General features: G+C 41.2%; 1 protein-coding gene across 1 annotated transcript in view; it reads left to right on the top strand.

Moving 5' to 3' along the window:
• The window catches only part of itga1 (integrin, alpha 1), a 113,806-nt gene that overhangs the window by 45,321 nt on the left and 53,485 nt on the right, over nucleotides 1-15,000 (top strand). Inside the window, exon 3 of the mRNA XM_080418637.1 lies at nucleotides 12,807-12,916. Within this exon, the coding sequence (XP_080274763.1) occupies nucleotides 12,807-12,916 (110 nt within the window). The remainder of the gene's footprint in view (nucleotides 1-12,806; nucleotides 12,917-15,000) is intronic.

Here is a 15,000-nt window from a genome sequence, read left to right on the forward strand (position 1 = left end):
GCAGCATCAAAAGGTATATTGTGATGCTATTTGACAACACTATTTGACCAAATACAAAATGTTCAGTTTGAACATGTAATTAATGGCTTGGTTACTCTAAGCCCTATAAGTATATGTGTGTACATTCTCTCTCTGTGCATCATATTGTAATGTACTTAAGACTATGGCCCTCAATTATTTTGACTTCTAATGCTTTTAACTAGCATTGACACACATTTGTTTTCCATCTGTTCTTAAATATAGTCCTTCACTTTCTGTCTCCTGTTATTATCAGAAAAGACTCTCGTAGTTTATTTACCATCAGCACATTGCACAACAATATGATGGATAGTATACCCATCAGATCCATATGATATCCTTGCTATTCTTTGAGACACACATACGGGTATTTCGAGGCGTGGACCGAATCCGCCATTACTTTTTCGGGTGAAACCACACAGCTTTTAGCCTGGCATTGGCCAGACTGATACCGTGGATTCACTCTCACGTTCCTCCCCGGTATCAGGACTTGGGCCCATAGGGAGCGAGTATGAGAAATCAGAAAATGATTTTGATGCTTTTCACTGTTGTTACGGACAGCAGTTGAAAGGCAGTCACTGATTGGCCCGATCATTTTCTGATTTCTCAGACTCGCTCCCTATGGGCCGAAGTCCAGACTGATACCGGGGAGGAACGTGAGAGTGAATCCACGTTATCAGTCTGGCCAATGCCAGGCTACACAGCTTTCACCATTGTAATTGCACTACGGAACGTACACGTCGTTACATTTTATGGGTTTATTTTGTAATAGCTCAACATATGGTGTAGTAATGTAGTGCATGTCATTGCAACAACCACCGATCTTGTGAAAAATGAAAACGGGACCGCCAAATATTCTAAACTCTCCGCGATTCTGCCAATAATCATATTCTTTGAGACACATCCAAGTTTTTGCCGGGCCAAACAAAAGCATCACGTGACGTTGATTCCCTTCCCCTATTCGCTCGTACTAGGACATGATGTATGTGTAGGCAGAAGAATATGATATGATATCGTATCATATCATAGTGATATCTTAGGGCAAAGTCACTGTTTTCATTTAGTTAGTTCTGTTGATGAGATAACTTATGACTGAATTAAACTAGATTTATGCTGCGGTGACAAAGTGTCATGTCACACGTCACACAACACTTTGTCACTGAAGCATAAATCAAGCTTCGACGTCGTCAAACAATGTGTAAACGTCAACATCCACATGGCTCTTACTTAGTGGTGTAAAGTACATTTACTTAAGTACAATTCTGGGGTATTTTTACTTGACTGGAGTATTTCCAATTTTCTGTACTTTTACTTCTACTCCACTACATCTCAGAGGCAAATATTGTACTTTTACTCCACTACAATTATTTGAAAACTTTAGTTACTAGTTACTTTGTAGATTTTGATTATTATTACAAAACATACATTAACTACGTAACCCTACTTAACCCCCTACATTAACCCTATATTCATTTTGGCCATTTGAAAATAGCCGATCTACAAGCTCACAATGCGTATATTTTTTTTTTTTCAAAAGATTTTTATACATTTGAAAACTTGCAAAATGGGACATTCTGCATAATGACTACTTTCTACTTTTGGTACTTTAAAGGGCAAGACCACTTTGGTAGAGGTTTGCGTTGTGTATTTACCTTGCCATGATGTAACTCCAAAGGTGGACAAGAAATTTAAAATATTTGCTCCATTGATTAGAAATTGATAATTCAAAATATGCTGCTCATTGACTTACATTGTACGGTGAAACAGCACTCAAAGTCACTCTTTTAGCACATAAACAAACGCAAACAAAGTTGATTCAGACAATATGGAACATCACCAAACCCAGTACAGTTTTTTTTTTATAATTTTTTTTTAACTTCCTGTTGATTTAGCTATTTTTATTAAGAAGAAAACCCGGACTGGATTTGCGGATCCGGATCCGGATCTTCAAATAGTAAAATCAGCAGGAAGTTAACATTTTTATTGTTTTAATGTGTTTAATGTGTTTTAACTTACAATGTAAGTCAATGAGGAGTAAATTTAGAATTATCAATTTCTAATCAATGGAGCAATTATTTTTTATTTCTTGTCCACCTTTGGAGTTACATCATGGCAAGGTAACTACACAACCCAAACCTCTACCAAAGTGGTCTTACCCTTTAAGTACATTTTGATGCCAATACTTTTGTACTTTTTACTCAAGTACATTTTGAATTCCCGCCTTTTACTTGTAAACAGGGTGTTTCTAAATTGCAGTATTGATACTTTTACTTATAAGTAAAACATTTGAGTACTTTTTCCACCACTGCGTCTTACTTAGCACAGAGAGCACACGTTTAAAACATTGTTAAATGTTATTAGCTTGTGGTTAAGAGGAAGTTACATAAACCACAGGCCTTCTCACTCTTACTTTCTCTCTTTACTACAATGACTCCATCCGTCCATCCAACCATCCATCCATCCATCCATCCATCTCTCTCTTAACCCATTAAGACCGGGAACGTATCTGTGTCATTTTAAGATTTCTTTGGCTATTTATTGGGGGAAAAAACGTGAAAATATGTGCAAATCTTTGAATATATATATATACAAATCTTTGAATATATATGTCACAGTACGTTTGGAGAACCAGTACGATTGAAGACAGAGCGCTCGTTTTTAGGCACGGGGCTTCGGGGCGATGCGGGGCTTTTCGAGACAGGGTTTATTAGCGAGGCTCGCGAGGAGGAGGAGCTCCTCCTCCTTCTCCTTCTCCTCCTCCGTGTGTGTGTGTGTGTGTGTGTGTGTGTGTGTGTGTGTGTGTGTGTGTGTGTGTCAGGGAGAAACTAAAACAAAAGCCAGCAGAACACAATAAAAGTATCTTAACAGTCCACCTGATTCGAATGCTATCTGCATTGAATGGGGAAATAGGCGAGTTTATTAGACCTTTGAATGGGCGAAATAGGCGACCTACTTACCTACCCACGATTTATCAGACCATTCATTGGGTGTTATCAAGACATACTAATCTACCAACTGACATGACTTAATAGTTCAGTTTAGGTTTCGCTTTTGGTTTTGGACCCTGACGGAGGCGCGCAGTCACAGGCGAACTGTCACCCCGTGAAGGACCACAGAGGGAGCTAAGGCGACCGAGTTGCCGTCCTGAACGGTGTGACGTTCGCCTGTGCCTACTCAGCGCCGTTTGAGTTATGTACCGATAGGCACAGAATCGTAAATATTGTTGTGCGGACTGCTCCGCCTCCAAGTAGGTCAGTAGCTCCTGAATGAATGGTCTGATAAATCGCGGGTAGGTAGTAGCCTATTTCGCCCATTGAAAGGTCTAATAAACTCGCCTATTTCCCCATTCAATGCATTGATAGCACTCGAAGCCGGTCACACACGCGCGCACGTGTGTGTGTGGTCGCGGCAATATATGCTTGTGCACAAGCCTGGCTTGTGGCTCCCTCTAGTGTTGCTTCTACAGAATTGCTGGGTGGGTGGTAAAAACGAGCGAGCCTTCTTCAATCGTACTGGTTCTCCAATCATACTGTAACATATATATATACAAATCTTTGCTCCTGGGGGTCCCTGGAACAAAATATTTTGAGATTGGGGGGTCCGCAGACAAATACATATCATGTTGGGTGGTCCTTGACATGAAAAAAGTTTGAGAACCACTGATATTATAGCAACATACGTACAAAAAAAAGAAAAAAAATAACTCTTAGGATTTAGAAGGCATTTGTAGAATCCCCAGAAGCAAAGATTTGAGTTAAAAATGTCCTCTTTAAAAACATACATTCAAAGATTTGCACACATTTGCACAATTAAAAAGCGCTACAAGCTTGTAGATCTGCTATTTTTGAATAGCCCAAAGTATAAGATAACGGTTAAAGTGGTTAAAATCTAAAATGACAGATGCTTTCCCAGTCTTAATGGGTTAAACCGACTCTCTCCACCCTGTTGTGACACCATAGAGGTGATGCGTTCCCAGAACGCTGTATGCAGTAATGCTCTTATTAAACTCATATGAGAACAGTTACAGTAATTAAGTCAGCGCTGATCTGTGGAGGCCAAGTGTGATGAAACATTCCAAACCTCCTCCTTCAGTCCCGGCCCAGAAAACAGCGTTCAGTAATTTTTAGTTCAGGGGAAAAAACTCTTAAGAGACAAGAGGTCTCTTTGAGCTGATTCAGGACACCTCAATAGAGATTAAAGTCATACCGTGTAACTTGTTCAATTAAACAAAAGTTATTTGTGTCTTTTTTGACAACTTCTCTAACTCACTCATTTATTTTTAATTGATTGAATCTGGCCAACATCTGCCCCCCGACACAGGCACCGGAAATGGGTTAGGGTTGTATTTTATAGTTAATACATACTGTTTCTTTTCTTTTTTTATCCCACGATTTTGTAACCAATTTTTTTCACCCAGTGCCAATTGCCTATGTAATCCTGGGCGCTACTCTCCCTCTGCCAGCCTAGAGAGACCCCAGAACTGAGCTCATGCTTCCTTCAAAGCATGAGGAGCTAGCACACCGCTTCTTATCACCTGACAGGGGGTAGTTTTCACGTAGCGCGTGAAAGGAACACGTTATTCCAACCAGTTCCTTTCCCCTCCATCAGGCGCCCCGGCTGACCAGGGGGGAGGCAGTATAGAGACCAGGATTACTGCATGTTTTTTTTGTGAGGGTACCTACCCTATAGGGGACACGGGGAGAACATGCAAACTCCACACAGGAAGGCCCTTTCGGTGTGGAGTTTGCATGTTCTCCCCTTGTCCCCCAGGACAATAGCGCCGTTTCTGACGGCGCTATTGTTACGTTCCAAGATATCCTCGGCACTAAGATCCCTGCATGCATCATTTGTTTTGGAGCGTTTTTTATTTTGAACTGAATTCTTGGAATCACAGTTCTAACAGATAACTGAGCTGCGGGGGTGTTTCGTCAGAAACATGACTAAAATGGATGTTACACAGTAAGGGTCCACTGCTGAGTCAGCTTTACACAGAATAGGGAGCAGAGGGAGAAACAAGAGGGAATTTTGGCAGAGAAAGACAGAGAACAATAAATGAGATCAAGACAGTGGTGAGATGTTTTGGATAGTGAGTATAGCTCTGTGTTGCAATGGAGGAGTTTAATAAGGACGTGCCTTTCCCAGAATGAAACTCTAGTGTGGTACTAATTCATTAGCATGTTTCTTTTTTAGACTATTTTCTCTTTCCTTTTTGTCCTTTTCAGGTCTTGATTTGATTTGATTTGATTTATTTGGAAAAGTGAAAACCACATGGTTACAGCAGTTTGAGGATTACACAAGAAAGTCCTGAGACTTGTTTCCGTTGACGGTCCTCTCACATTTAAAAGACCTCAGATTGGTTGTCAGTTTGACACTGGTTTGGAGGTCGTTCCACTGTGTGGCTCCTGTGTAAGTAAATGATTCTTTGCCCACAGACTCACATCTGCTACATTGGCTCTGGTGAAAAAATTGTGTACTTCGCTTCTCTGAGTAAAACATGTCTTTAGAAATATGGGGACCTCGCCATATATTATCTTATGAACCATGGTCAATCTGGCCATGGTTACCCTGGATTCTACTGGGAGACAGTTGAGCTCTCGAACTGGTTCCTACCTATGTGGGATCTGGGTCCTAACCCTAGAATGACCCTGATCAGTCTATTCTGACCTGACAGCTTGGTTTTAAGGGATTTCATTAAGCCCTCGAGCCAAGATGTACATGCAAAATCACCTGTTTTGTCTCCCTATCTAAGTACCTTGCTGTCCTTGCCAGAAACTTTGTCAGTCCGGAGACCTTGCTCAATACCTTGCTGGCCGTATTTCGGCCTTCTAAGTTAACTGTAACTATGTTAATTTGGCATTCGCATAAACACATGTGTCATATACATTTTGCTTATCAGTGTTTGAACAGCTAAATTCAAACCTGTCCCCAACATTCAGAAATCATCAACTCTGTGTGAGGAGTGGAAGTGGAAGTCCACTCTGGTAAACTCACCCCAAGCTCCGTATAGGCTGAGCAAATACAAGGATACTTACAGAGATAGTTCACCCATAAAATGCCTTTTTTTCTATCAATTAGTCACCCCATGGAGACTTGAATTCATGGATATTTTTTTGTGTTTGTCGCATTCCTAAGCCAATAATTTGCTGACCGTCAGCGGTTCCGGTAGGAGACACAAAGAGTCTCCTTTGTGTCTCGTACCGGAACCACTGCCTACTGGTCCTATATCCTAAATATACATTTAATTTCACAGTGAACATTAGATAGCCTTCCAGAGCATTCCAAAAATATAGCTGCTTTTGAATGTGAGACATTTACAAAGAATAGTTATTGAACAATACAGAATAGTACAGGACATACTGTATGTACAACTAGGAACATCCTTCACTCGTGATGTCATGATTCTTCATAGCCAGACCAAAACAACGATATAGTTTCTAGATATGGACTAGCAGTAGTATGTAAATAGCTGAATTTGTCCCTTATCAGTTGCCCTACCTTTAGAGATGAGGAGTGGTACCATACTGTATACAGTGGTGGAAAGTAACTAAGTACATGTACTCAAGTACTGTACTTAAAGACAAATGTTTGCTTTAAAATTATATATTCAACGATTTTTGCGCAAACAATTGCAGATGTTTTTGAATAGCCAAAGTATAAGATAATGGTTAAAGTGGTTAAAATCTAAAATGACAGAAGCTTTCGCGGTCTTAATGGGTTAGATATGAAAGAAAGGACGGATAGTTATCAGTGCGATGCAATGATGTCCAGGTTGACTTTAACCCATTAAGACCGGGAACGCGTCTCTGTGTCATTTTTAGATTTCTTTGGCTATTCAAAAATAGCAGATCTACAAGCTCATAGCGCGGCACCGAGTGCCGCGCTATGAGCTTGTAGATCTGCTATTTTTGAAAAAAGTCGTGTGCAAATCTTTGAATATACATCTACATTTTTAATTTGAATCCTTGCTTCTGGGGGTCCCTGGAACAAACTATTTTCAGATGGGGGTCCGCAGCCAAATACATATAATTTTGGGTGGTCCTTGACATGAAAAAGTTTAAGAACCACTGATATATATATATATTTTTTTTAAACTGTTAGGATTTAGAAGACATTTGTAGAATCCCCCAGAAGCAATAAGATTTGAGTTACAAATGTTTGCTTTAAAAAACATATATATTCAAATATTTGCACAAAAAAAAAAATAATTTTTTTTCAAAAATAGCAGATCTACAAGCTCATAGCGCGGCACTCGGTGCCGCGCTATGAGCTTGTAGATCTGATATTTTTGAATAGCCAAAGACATCTAAAAATGACACACAGATGCGTTCCCGGTCTTAATGGGTTAACATGAGGTGACTGATTGGTCACAGATGTCTACTTCAAAACGCTGGCCCCTCTCTCACAGTGGAACTGAATGGCGTCGAAAGGTCCGGATTGATGAACGGTGTGCAGAGAACACACAACAGAGAAACGTTCAGCCCGGGAAAACATCTTGTCACAGTTGGTTACGCTGTAGATGAAAAGAAAGAGCTACGTACATAAACGCACCATATGGACTGAAGATTGACTGGCCGCAGCCCTACAGTAACTAGCAAAGTAGTTAAAGCTTGTGTAAGGGATATTCTTTTCTGTAAAAAAAAAAAAAAAGTTTGTTGATAAGAAGAGGCCTGTCTGCTCACTCCTCATGCGTTGAAGGAAGCATGAGCTCAGTTCAGGGCTCTCCCCAGGCTGGCAGAGGGAGAGTAGCGGCCAGGATTACAAGCTTATAGGCATTGGCACTGGGTGAAAAAATAGGGTTACAAAATCGTGGGATAAAACATTGAATCCTCTTGCCCAGGACCCCCAAATAGTATTTGGCCCACGGACCCCCATCTGGAAATGTTTTGTGGCAGGGACCCCCAGAAGAGAATATTTGTGTAAAAAAAAAAAAAAAAAAAAAACACTTTCAAGATTTTTCAAAAATGTAAAAAAAAAATAGCAGATGTATAAGCTGGCAGCGCTGCACGAAGTGACGCGCTGTGAGCTTGTATATCTGCTAATTCTTTAATAGCCAAAATTATAAAATATGGTTAAAGTGGTTAAAATGATTGTGACGCTATATTAACTAATTTTGCTCGGGACCCCCTGCTACCCACCCCCCCAAGGACCCCACTTTGAGAACCAATGCTATATAGAGTGTTTGTAGGGTCTCTCCTAATGTGGTTACATGTGTACGTTCTCAAAGTTACAAATGGATGGAATAAATGCCCACTGAGGATTTTACTGTGTATAACGTGCTTTTATGCATTTTGAATCATCAAGTACAGTGGTTCTTGAACTTTTTCAGGTCAAGGACCCCCAAAATGATATGTATTTGGCCGCAGACCCCCATGTCAAAATATTTTGTTCCAGGGACCCCCAGAAGCAAAGATTTGAGTTACAAATGTTCGCTTTAAAAAATACTATATTCAAAGATTTGCACACATTTTCACGATTTCAAAAGAATAGCAGATCTACAAGCTGTGAGCTTGTATATCTGCTATTTTTGAATAGCCAAAGTATAAAAGGTTAAAGTGGTTAAAATTATTGTGATGCTATATTAACTCATTCACTGCCTCTGACGTAATTGACGTAATTATTCCCGTTTACCAATACTGCCACTGACGTAAAAAACGTAAAAAATCTAATTTGACCCAAAGACCAAGGAGATATGATTTTTCGAAGATCTAGACTCCCATCCACTTCCTTGTTAACTTAAAACTTAAAAATTCTGTATCTCGGCTCCTGAGTACTTTTATTTTTTCAATGAAAAATCTCTGGCAGTGGGCAAACGCGGCCAGCAATAATTGTGGCAGTGAATGAGTTAACACATCTTGTTGGGGACCCCCTGGAACTCCCCCCCCCCCCCCCCCAAGGACCCTTGGGGGTCCCCGGACCCCACTTTGAGAACCAATCATCAAGTAGGCATGTTGTAATCCCAAACCTGTCTGGCAAATGGATGGATTAGTCAAGTGTAGAAATCTTTAACCGTTAATGGTGATTGATTTACTGCACCTATAAGAGCAGTTGCTCATAAAAAAGCCCATTTTTGTTTAGTAACCGTCCCACATGAGTCAATAACATTATATAGTGGGTTTTTCATCGAGTTGTCAGCATGGTAAGCTTAAGCTTGTTCTGTTCCACCCTGTTCAGATGACCGCGGCCCATTAGAGAGGAGGAATGTTAATGATCCTGAGTGTTTACAGAACGGCAGATGACCACCTAAGTTTGGCATCAGTCTTCTGACCGACTGACTCGGAACATGAAAATGCATAGACAATTAGACATGCACGTATATGGGGGTTCATCAAACTAATCAATTTAAGGGTCTATTAAAAGCAATCGATTGAAATAACATAACCGATAACCTACTTGTTTAATCTTTAAATTCAAAATTTCCCCCCAAAAAGCAAAAATGTAGAAGCCCACTGCACGTCGCAATGTACTGTAATGTGCTGTAATTCTTTTGCGACACCGTTGTACGACGAAGTATGAAATAGGGCTTAATCGGACTAATAATCGAGACTAATAACAAATCTTTTGAAAACAGCAGATAGCAGAAAATAGCAGATCTACAGGCTATTTTCAAACGACAGAAATGTACAGTATATGGCTGAAGAAGTTAATATAGTTTTTTAATAATAATCAAAATCTACAAAGTAACTGAAGTTGTCAAATAATTGTAGTGGAGTAAAAGTACAATATTTGCCTCTGAGACGTAGTGGAGTAGAAGTACAGAACATTGGAAATACTAAACACTAAAGTAACATAATACAAACCCACAGAGAAATATCAGAATACTTATTTTTGTCGAGTGACAATGTTGTCGCGCAAAATGGTTACTACATTATTAACACATTTAGACCTGGAACGCATCTGTGTCACTTTAGATTTCTTTGGCTATTCAAAAATAGCAGATATACAAGCTCATAGCACGGCACCGAGTGCCGCGCAATGAGCTTGTAGATCTGCTATTTTTGAAAAATCTTGAAAAACATTTTTTTTGATTTTCTTTAAAAAAACTGTTAGGATTTAGAAAACATTGTTCGCCTCAGGTCTTAAAGGGTTAATACATTAGCGATAACCCCTGAGCCACTGCTACCATGAGGGCGGCAGTGGCTCAGTGGTAGAGTGGCCGGTAGAGCGGGTCGGATGGTGAACCGCGAGGTTCCCAGTTCAATCCCGGTCTCCCCCAGAGTTAGTGTCGAAGTGTCCTTGAGCGAGACGCCGAACCCCTAATTGATGGTTTCCTCCGCCATCGGTGTGTAAATGAGTGAATGTACAATGCACAATCTATTTAAAAAAATCTAAATCCTAACAGTTTAAAAAAAAAAAAAAAAAAAAAGAAAAGGCAATATTTTTCAAAAATAGCAGATCTATAAGCTCATAGCGCGGCACTCGGTGCCGCGCTATGAGCTTGTATATCTGCTATTTTTGAATAGCCAAAGACATCTAAAGTGACACAGATATGTTCCAGGTCTTAAAGCGCTTTGGATAAAAAGCGCTATATAAATGCACCATTTATTTACCATTTACCATAACACTAGTATGTTTGTCAGGGGTAGAGTATGGCATGCTGTATGATTGAGTTACTGAGTAAACAAGATTATCCCATTATGTTTATCATTATGTTTATCCCATAGTGTGCTCGCAAAAGACAGAACGTTACATTTTCATGGGACAACATATTTTTCAGTTGGACTTATATTCTTGCAATGTGACTCGTATGTTATGGCTACTCAAAGCACCGTGTCAGAAAGGTCAATGCTTTGATATCATCAGAATCAACTTCATTGTCACATCACAGGTTTACAGGTGTAAAAACAGTGGGTGAAATTAGTTTTTGTGCAAGCAAAAGGGGGGCAAGGGGAAGAGAGAGAAATGTATCTATATATTTACACATAGTATATCTATCTATGATGCGGTAAGTACCTGAGGTAGGACATAAGGTGGGGTACCTGAGGTAAGACATAAAGTGAGTGAACATAGCAGCAGATATATACTGTACATGATATGCTATGGACGTTAGTTAAAGGTTCTATGACATTCATTTTCACTTTTTTTATTTTGTATGTTTTTTTGGGGGTTTTATGACCTCAATTACACCCAAAAAATCTGAACTTTGAACATTCAGTGGATTTTCTGTGGTCTGGGGTTTTCTGAATAATTAGGCTGAAAAGTAATCTGAGCTTGGCCCTTGGGCAGTGAGGTCACAGCCGATTAATCCCGCCCACTCTCCTCCTCGCCCCTCCCCTCCCCTATCCTTTCCTTTGGGGGGGGGGGGGGGCGGAGCAGAGGCGACGATTGACAGGCAAAATCCCTCACCAGCGACACCCGCAGGCAAAGATTTATTTTTTCATTGCAGTTGAAAAGGCTTTAGAAATGTGAGAGAAAAACACCTGCCATGGATCAATGGAGTGAAATTTTTTGTTAAAACTTTCTACACACGTTTGAAGGACCATGACAAAGACTTTTAATGTGTGGTAAAACCGAACGTCATGAAACCTTTAAGGTGCGAGAAAAATAAAAATCAGCACGTTGTACATGGGATTAAGGTGCAGTGTGTCAGCGTGTGTCAACCGCATAGTCCACATAAGGTAACTCCATGAGGAAGAGCTAACAAGTCCAAGTCACTGTCCCTGGTATAATCCACAGATATCATGTGCTAACTATGGGATAGAACATACAGGACTCACACGTGTAAGTGGTTGAGTGCAGCCTATTCGATACACGTACTTCTGTCAGGACAACTCATGAATGAATAAAGTGCATCTCCCAACCAAAGAGACTCTGAATCCCCGTACATAAACAGCAGATCCAAAACCACAGGTGGTAGCATGGGGTGGTGGAGAGTGAGCAGCAATTTAGCAAGACAGCGGTGACAGCAGCAGCAGTAGCATCATGAGCAGCAGCAAAAGCAAGCAGGATGAGAAGTGCAAACTTCCGGTTTAAATAGAGCGGTCTGAGAATGAAATGAGTGTGTGATTTTATGAGTGGATGTGAACGTGGAGCTGAGGCGGTCCAATGGTCGGCCGGCAACAACTGCACTGAGTTCCCTGGCAGAACTTGCTCTGCGCATGTCTGTGCCAAGCGCGACGCTCATTGATTGGACACAGACTTCAGATCGGATACATCCAGGTGGTTACTGTAATGAGTGACTTTTATAGATCCGGCCGACTGGCCGCCAGTTTATTCCAGCGATGATGACATGATTGGTTTCCAATGCGGTGGGCGTAGGTGTTCTCGCCGCTGTTCTATCAGCGTCCTTGCATTTAGGAAACGGTGACCATGACGTCCCGGTTTGGCTGGGATTGTCCCAGTTTCGAGCTGGGTGTCCAGCGTCCCGACAAACGTCTCTAAAACACTAAAATGTCTCGATGTTCAACATTCAGCACCACATTGTCCCAGTTTTCACCACAGTTAAAATAATAGTATTTGTTTTGAGTGCTTTACATAGATGGATAGAAAAATACATTCAAAGAAATTGTCATAAGGAATGAAATTAGCAGATCGAGTGATTTAAGTGATTTGGGTTTACCGAAAATAATGGTTACCCTAAATTGTAGAAGTCCCCAGACGTATATATCGGTAGGCGGAGACCTCCAATCGTCTTGGCAACGCCCGATATGTTCTTCAGCCAGAAACCCCACTTTTTGTGCAATAACATTTTAATGATATTTATTGGCATCATTGTGGAAACCATTGTTTTGCTGTGTGGTTGGGTCGTGTGGCGGACCACTAACCCGTCCCATGTGTGTCGGTTTTCCCAGGGTCCTCATTGGTTCACCGCTATCGGGCCAGCCCGCCAAGCGGACGGGAGACGTATACAAGTGCCCTGTGGGGCGGGGCGACAACACATGCATCAAACTGGAGCTGCCAAGTAAGAACACTGTATGTGTGATAGTGCGTGCGTGTGTGTGTGTGTGTGTGTGTGTGTGTGTGTGTGTGTGTGTGTGTGTGTGTGTGTGTGTGTGTGTGTGTGTGTGTGTGTGTGTGTGTGTGTGCGTGTGTGTGTGTGCTAATCTTTTTCAAACTAGCCTTATGTTGGCGCTATACCAGCCCAGTGTGCGTGTGCGTGTGTGTGTGTGTGTGTGTGTGTGTGTGTGTGTGTGTGTGTGTGTGTGTGTGTGTGTGTGTGTGTGTGTGTGTGTGTGTGTGTCATTTCGGTCACCAGCACACATGCATGCGCAATTGGACATGCATGGAGGTGTGTGTGAATGCATATGTTTCTTTCTTTCTTTCTGTGTGTGTGCGTGTGCGTGTGCGTGTGCGTGTGCGTGTGCGTGTGCGTGTGCGTGTGCGTGCGTGCGTGCGTGTGTGTGTGTGTGTGTGTGTGTGTGTGTGTGTGTGTGTGTGTGTGTGTGTACACACTGTATGTGTGCAAGCAACATGTTTCATTCTGAGTCATTCGTGGAGTGGGGTTTTTTTTTCTGGGAGGAAGTGAAGCCCATCAGTACAGGAAGACGGTAAATAAACAAGGTTTTAACGTCTCATCCTTTCATAATTATATTCTGAATAACCAGATAAACACAGTATGGGCCCAGGTCACCACGCTTCAGGCACTCTGTTTGTGTTCGCCTTAATTAGCAGACAGCCCAACGTCTGCATACCAAGGAATAAACAAGATACTAACAAGTAAGACGCGCGAACGCGGGAAGCGAACGCAAAAACCAAAAATAAATCTATTCTTTTTTTTTTAAAGTAACCAATAAAAATAAAAAAAATACCAAAAAATTCTGCGTTAAAAGGAGCATCTTAGAAAAATACAAATTCACCCCAAAAAAACTTTGAATGTTTTTGAACAATTCAACAAAGTGTTTGAAGTGCCTGTTTCACCCACTTCCGGGGGGCGGAGCCAAAATCCGAGCCCGAAGTATTTGTTCTTAGACCCCCACTTAGGGGGGGTAGAAAAAGTTTCGGAGCGATTCGGGCACTTTTCATTTAACATGGGGTTTCAATGGGGAGTTTTTAGGAGCCTTCTCCGGGGCGTGGCTTCCGGGGGAAGGGGCGGGCTTAAACGCAACCTTGACAGGTGTGTTCAGTTTTCAAAGACCTTTCATTTGATGTATGGTACGTCTAAATTGGACATTTACTTATCTCAGAGGAGCTGCACACAGAAAGTGCACACAGAGACCCAGAGACACACACAAGCCGAGCACGGTTTCATAGTAAGCTCCACTTGCGCGGAGGCGCGCCTTCGGCGCGCCTCCTTCCGCTGCGTTCGCAACTAGAGTGAGTGGTGGAAGAAATATGCATTTTTTTTTACATAATGAGTTATGGTACATGACACCCTCCTAGTTTAAAAAATTGTGCATTAAGACCAGTGTCATATATCTTCATGAAGTACGCTGCAAAATCAGTGTCTCTCTGAGTATTACAAATGGGGCAGAGATTGGATTTGTTTACAAACCGGACTGCAGCTTCACTCTCAGAGTTGAAGATGCAATCCGGGACCTATTTTAAATAATAAAACTTTATTTTAACCAATCTGTATGGTAGAGTAATAGGACATGAAAGTATTATTTTACTGTGTATTGGGGCCATTTTTATTTCCTGTTTCCCTATTTGTAATTGTTTTTCTTTCAGTTTTTCCTTGAGGTGTTTTTAATGTGACTGGCTGGCCTGTATGTGTGTGTGTGTGTGTGTGTGTGTGTGTGTGTGTGTGTGTGTGTGTGTGTGTGTGTGTGTGTGTGTGTGTGCGTGTGCGTTTGAGAAAGAGAGAGAGATTTTGTAGCATAACCTGTAGGCATAGACAGTATGATAAAGTTGATTAGTTCTGATCGTTATCTGGTTCCACAGTTAATTGGTGACAAAGCTGCCTTCTGTTCTCCTGCAACATGCTGCTGCTTCTCTTCCCCCACAGCAATGGGAACAAATATATACTTAAATATACACCGTAAAATCCTCAGTGGTAATTTAAGAGTGTAGTGTACATACAATATACTGTATATAGTACTAGAGGTT

Source organism: Gymnoscopelus braueri, assembly GCF_963280865.1.
Source record: "Gymnoscopelus braueri genome assembly, chromosome: 22".
Lineage (NCBI taxonomy): Eukaryota > Metazoa > Chordata > Actinopteri > Myctophiformes > Myctophidae > Gymnoscopelus > Gymnoscopelus braueri.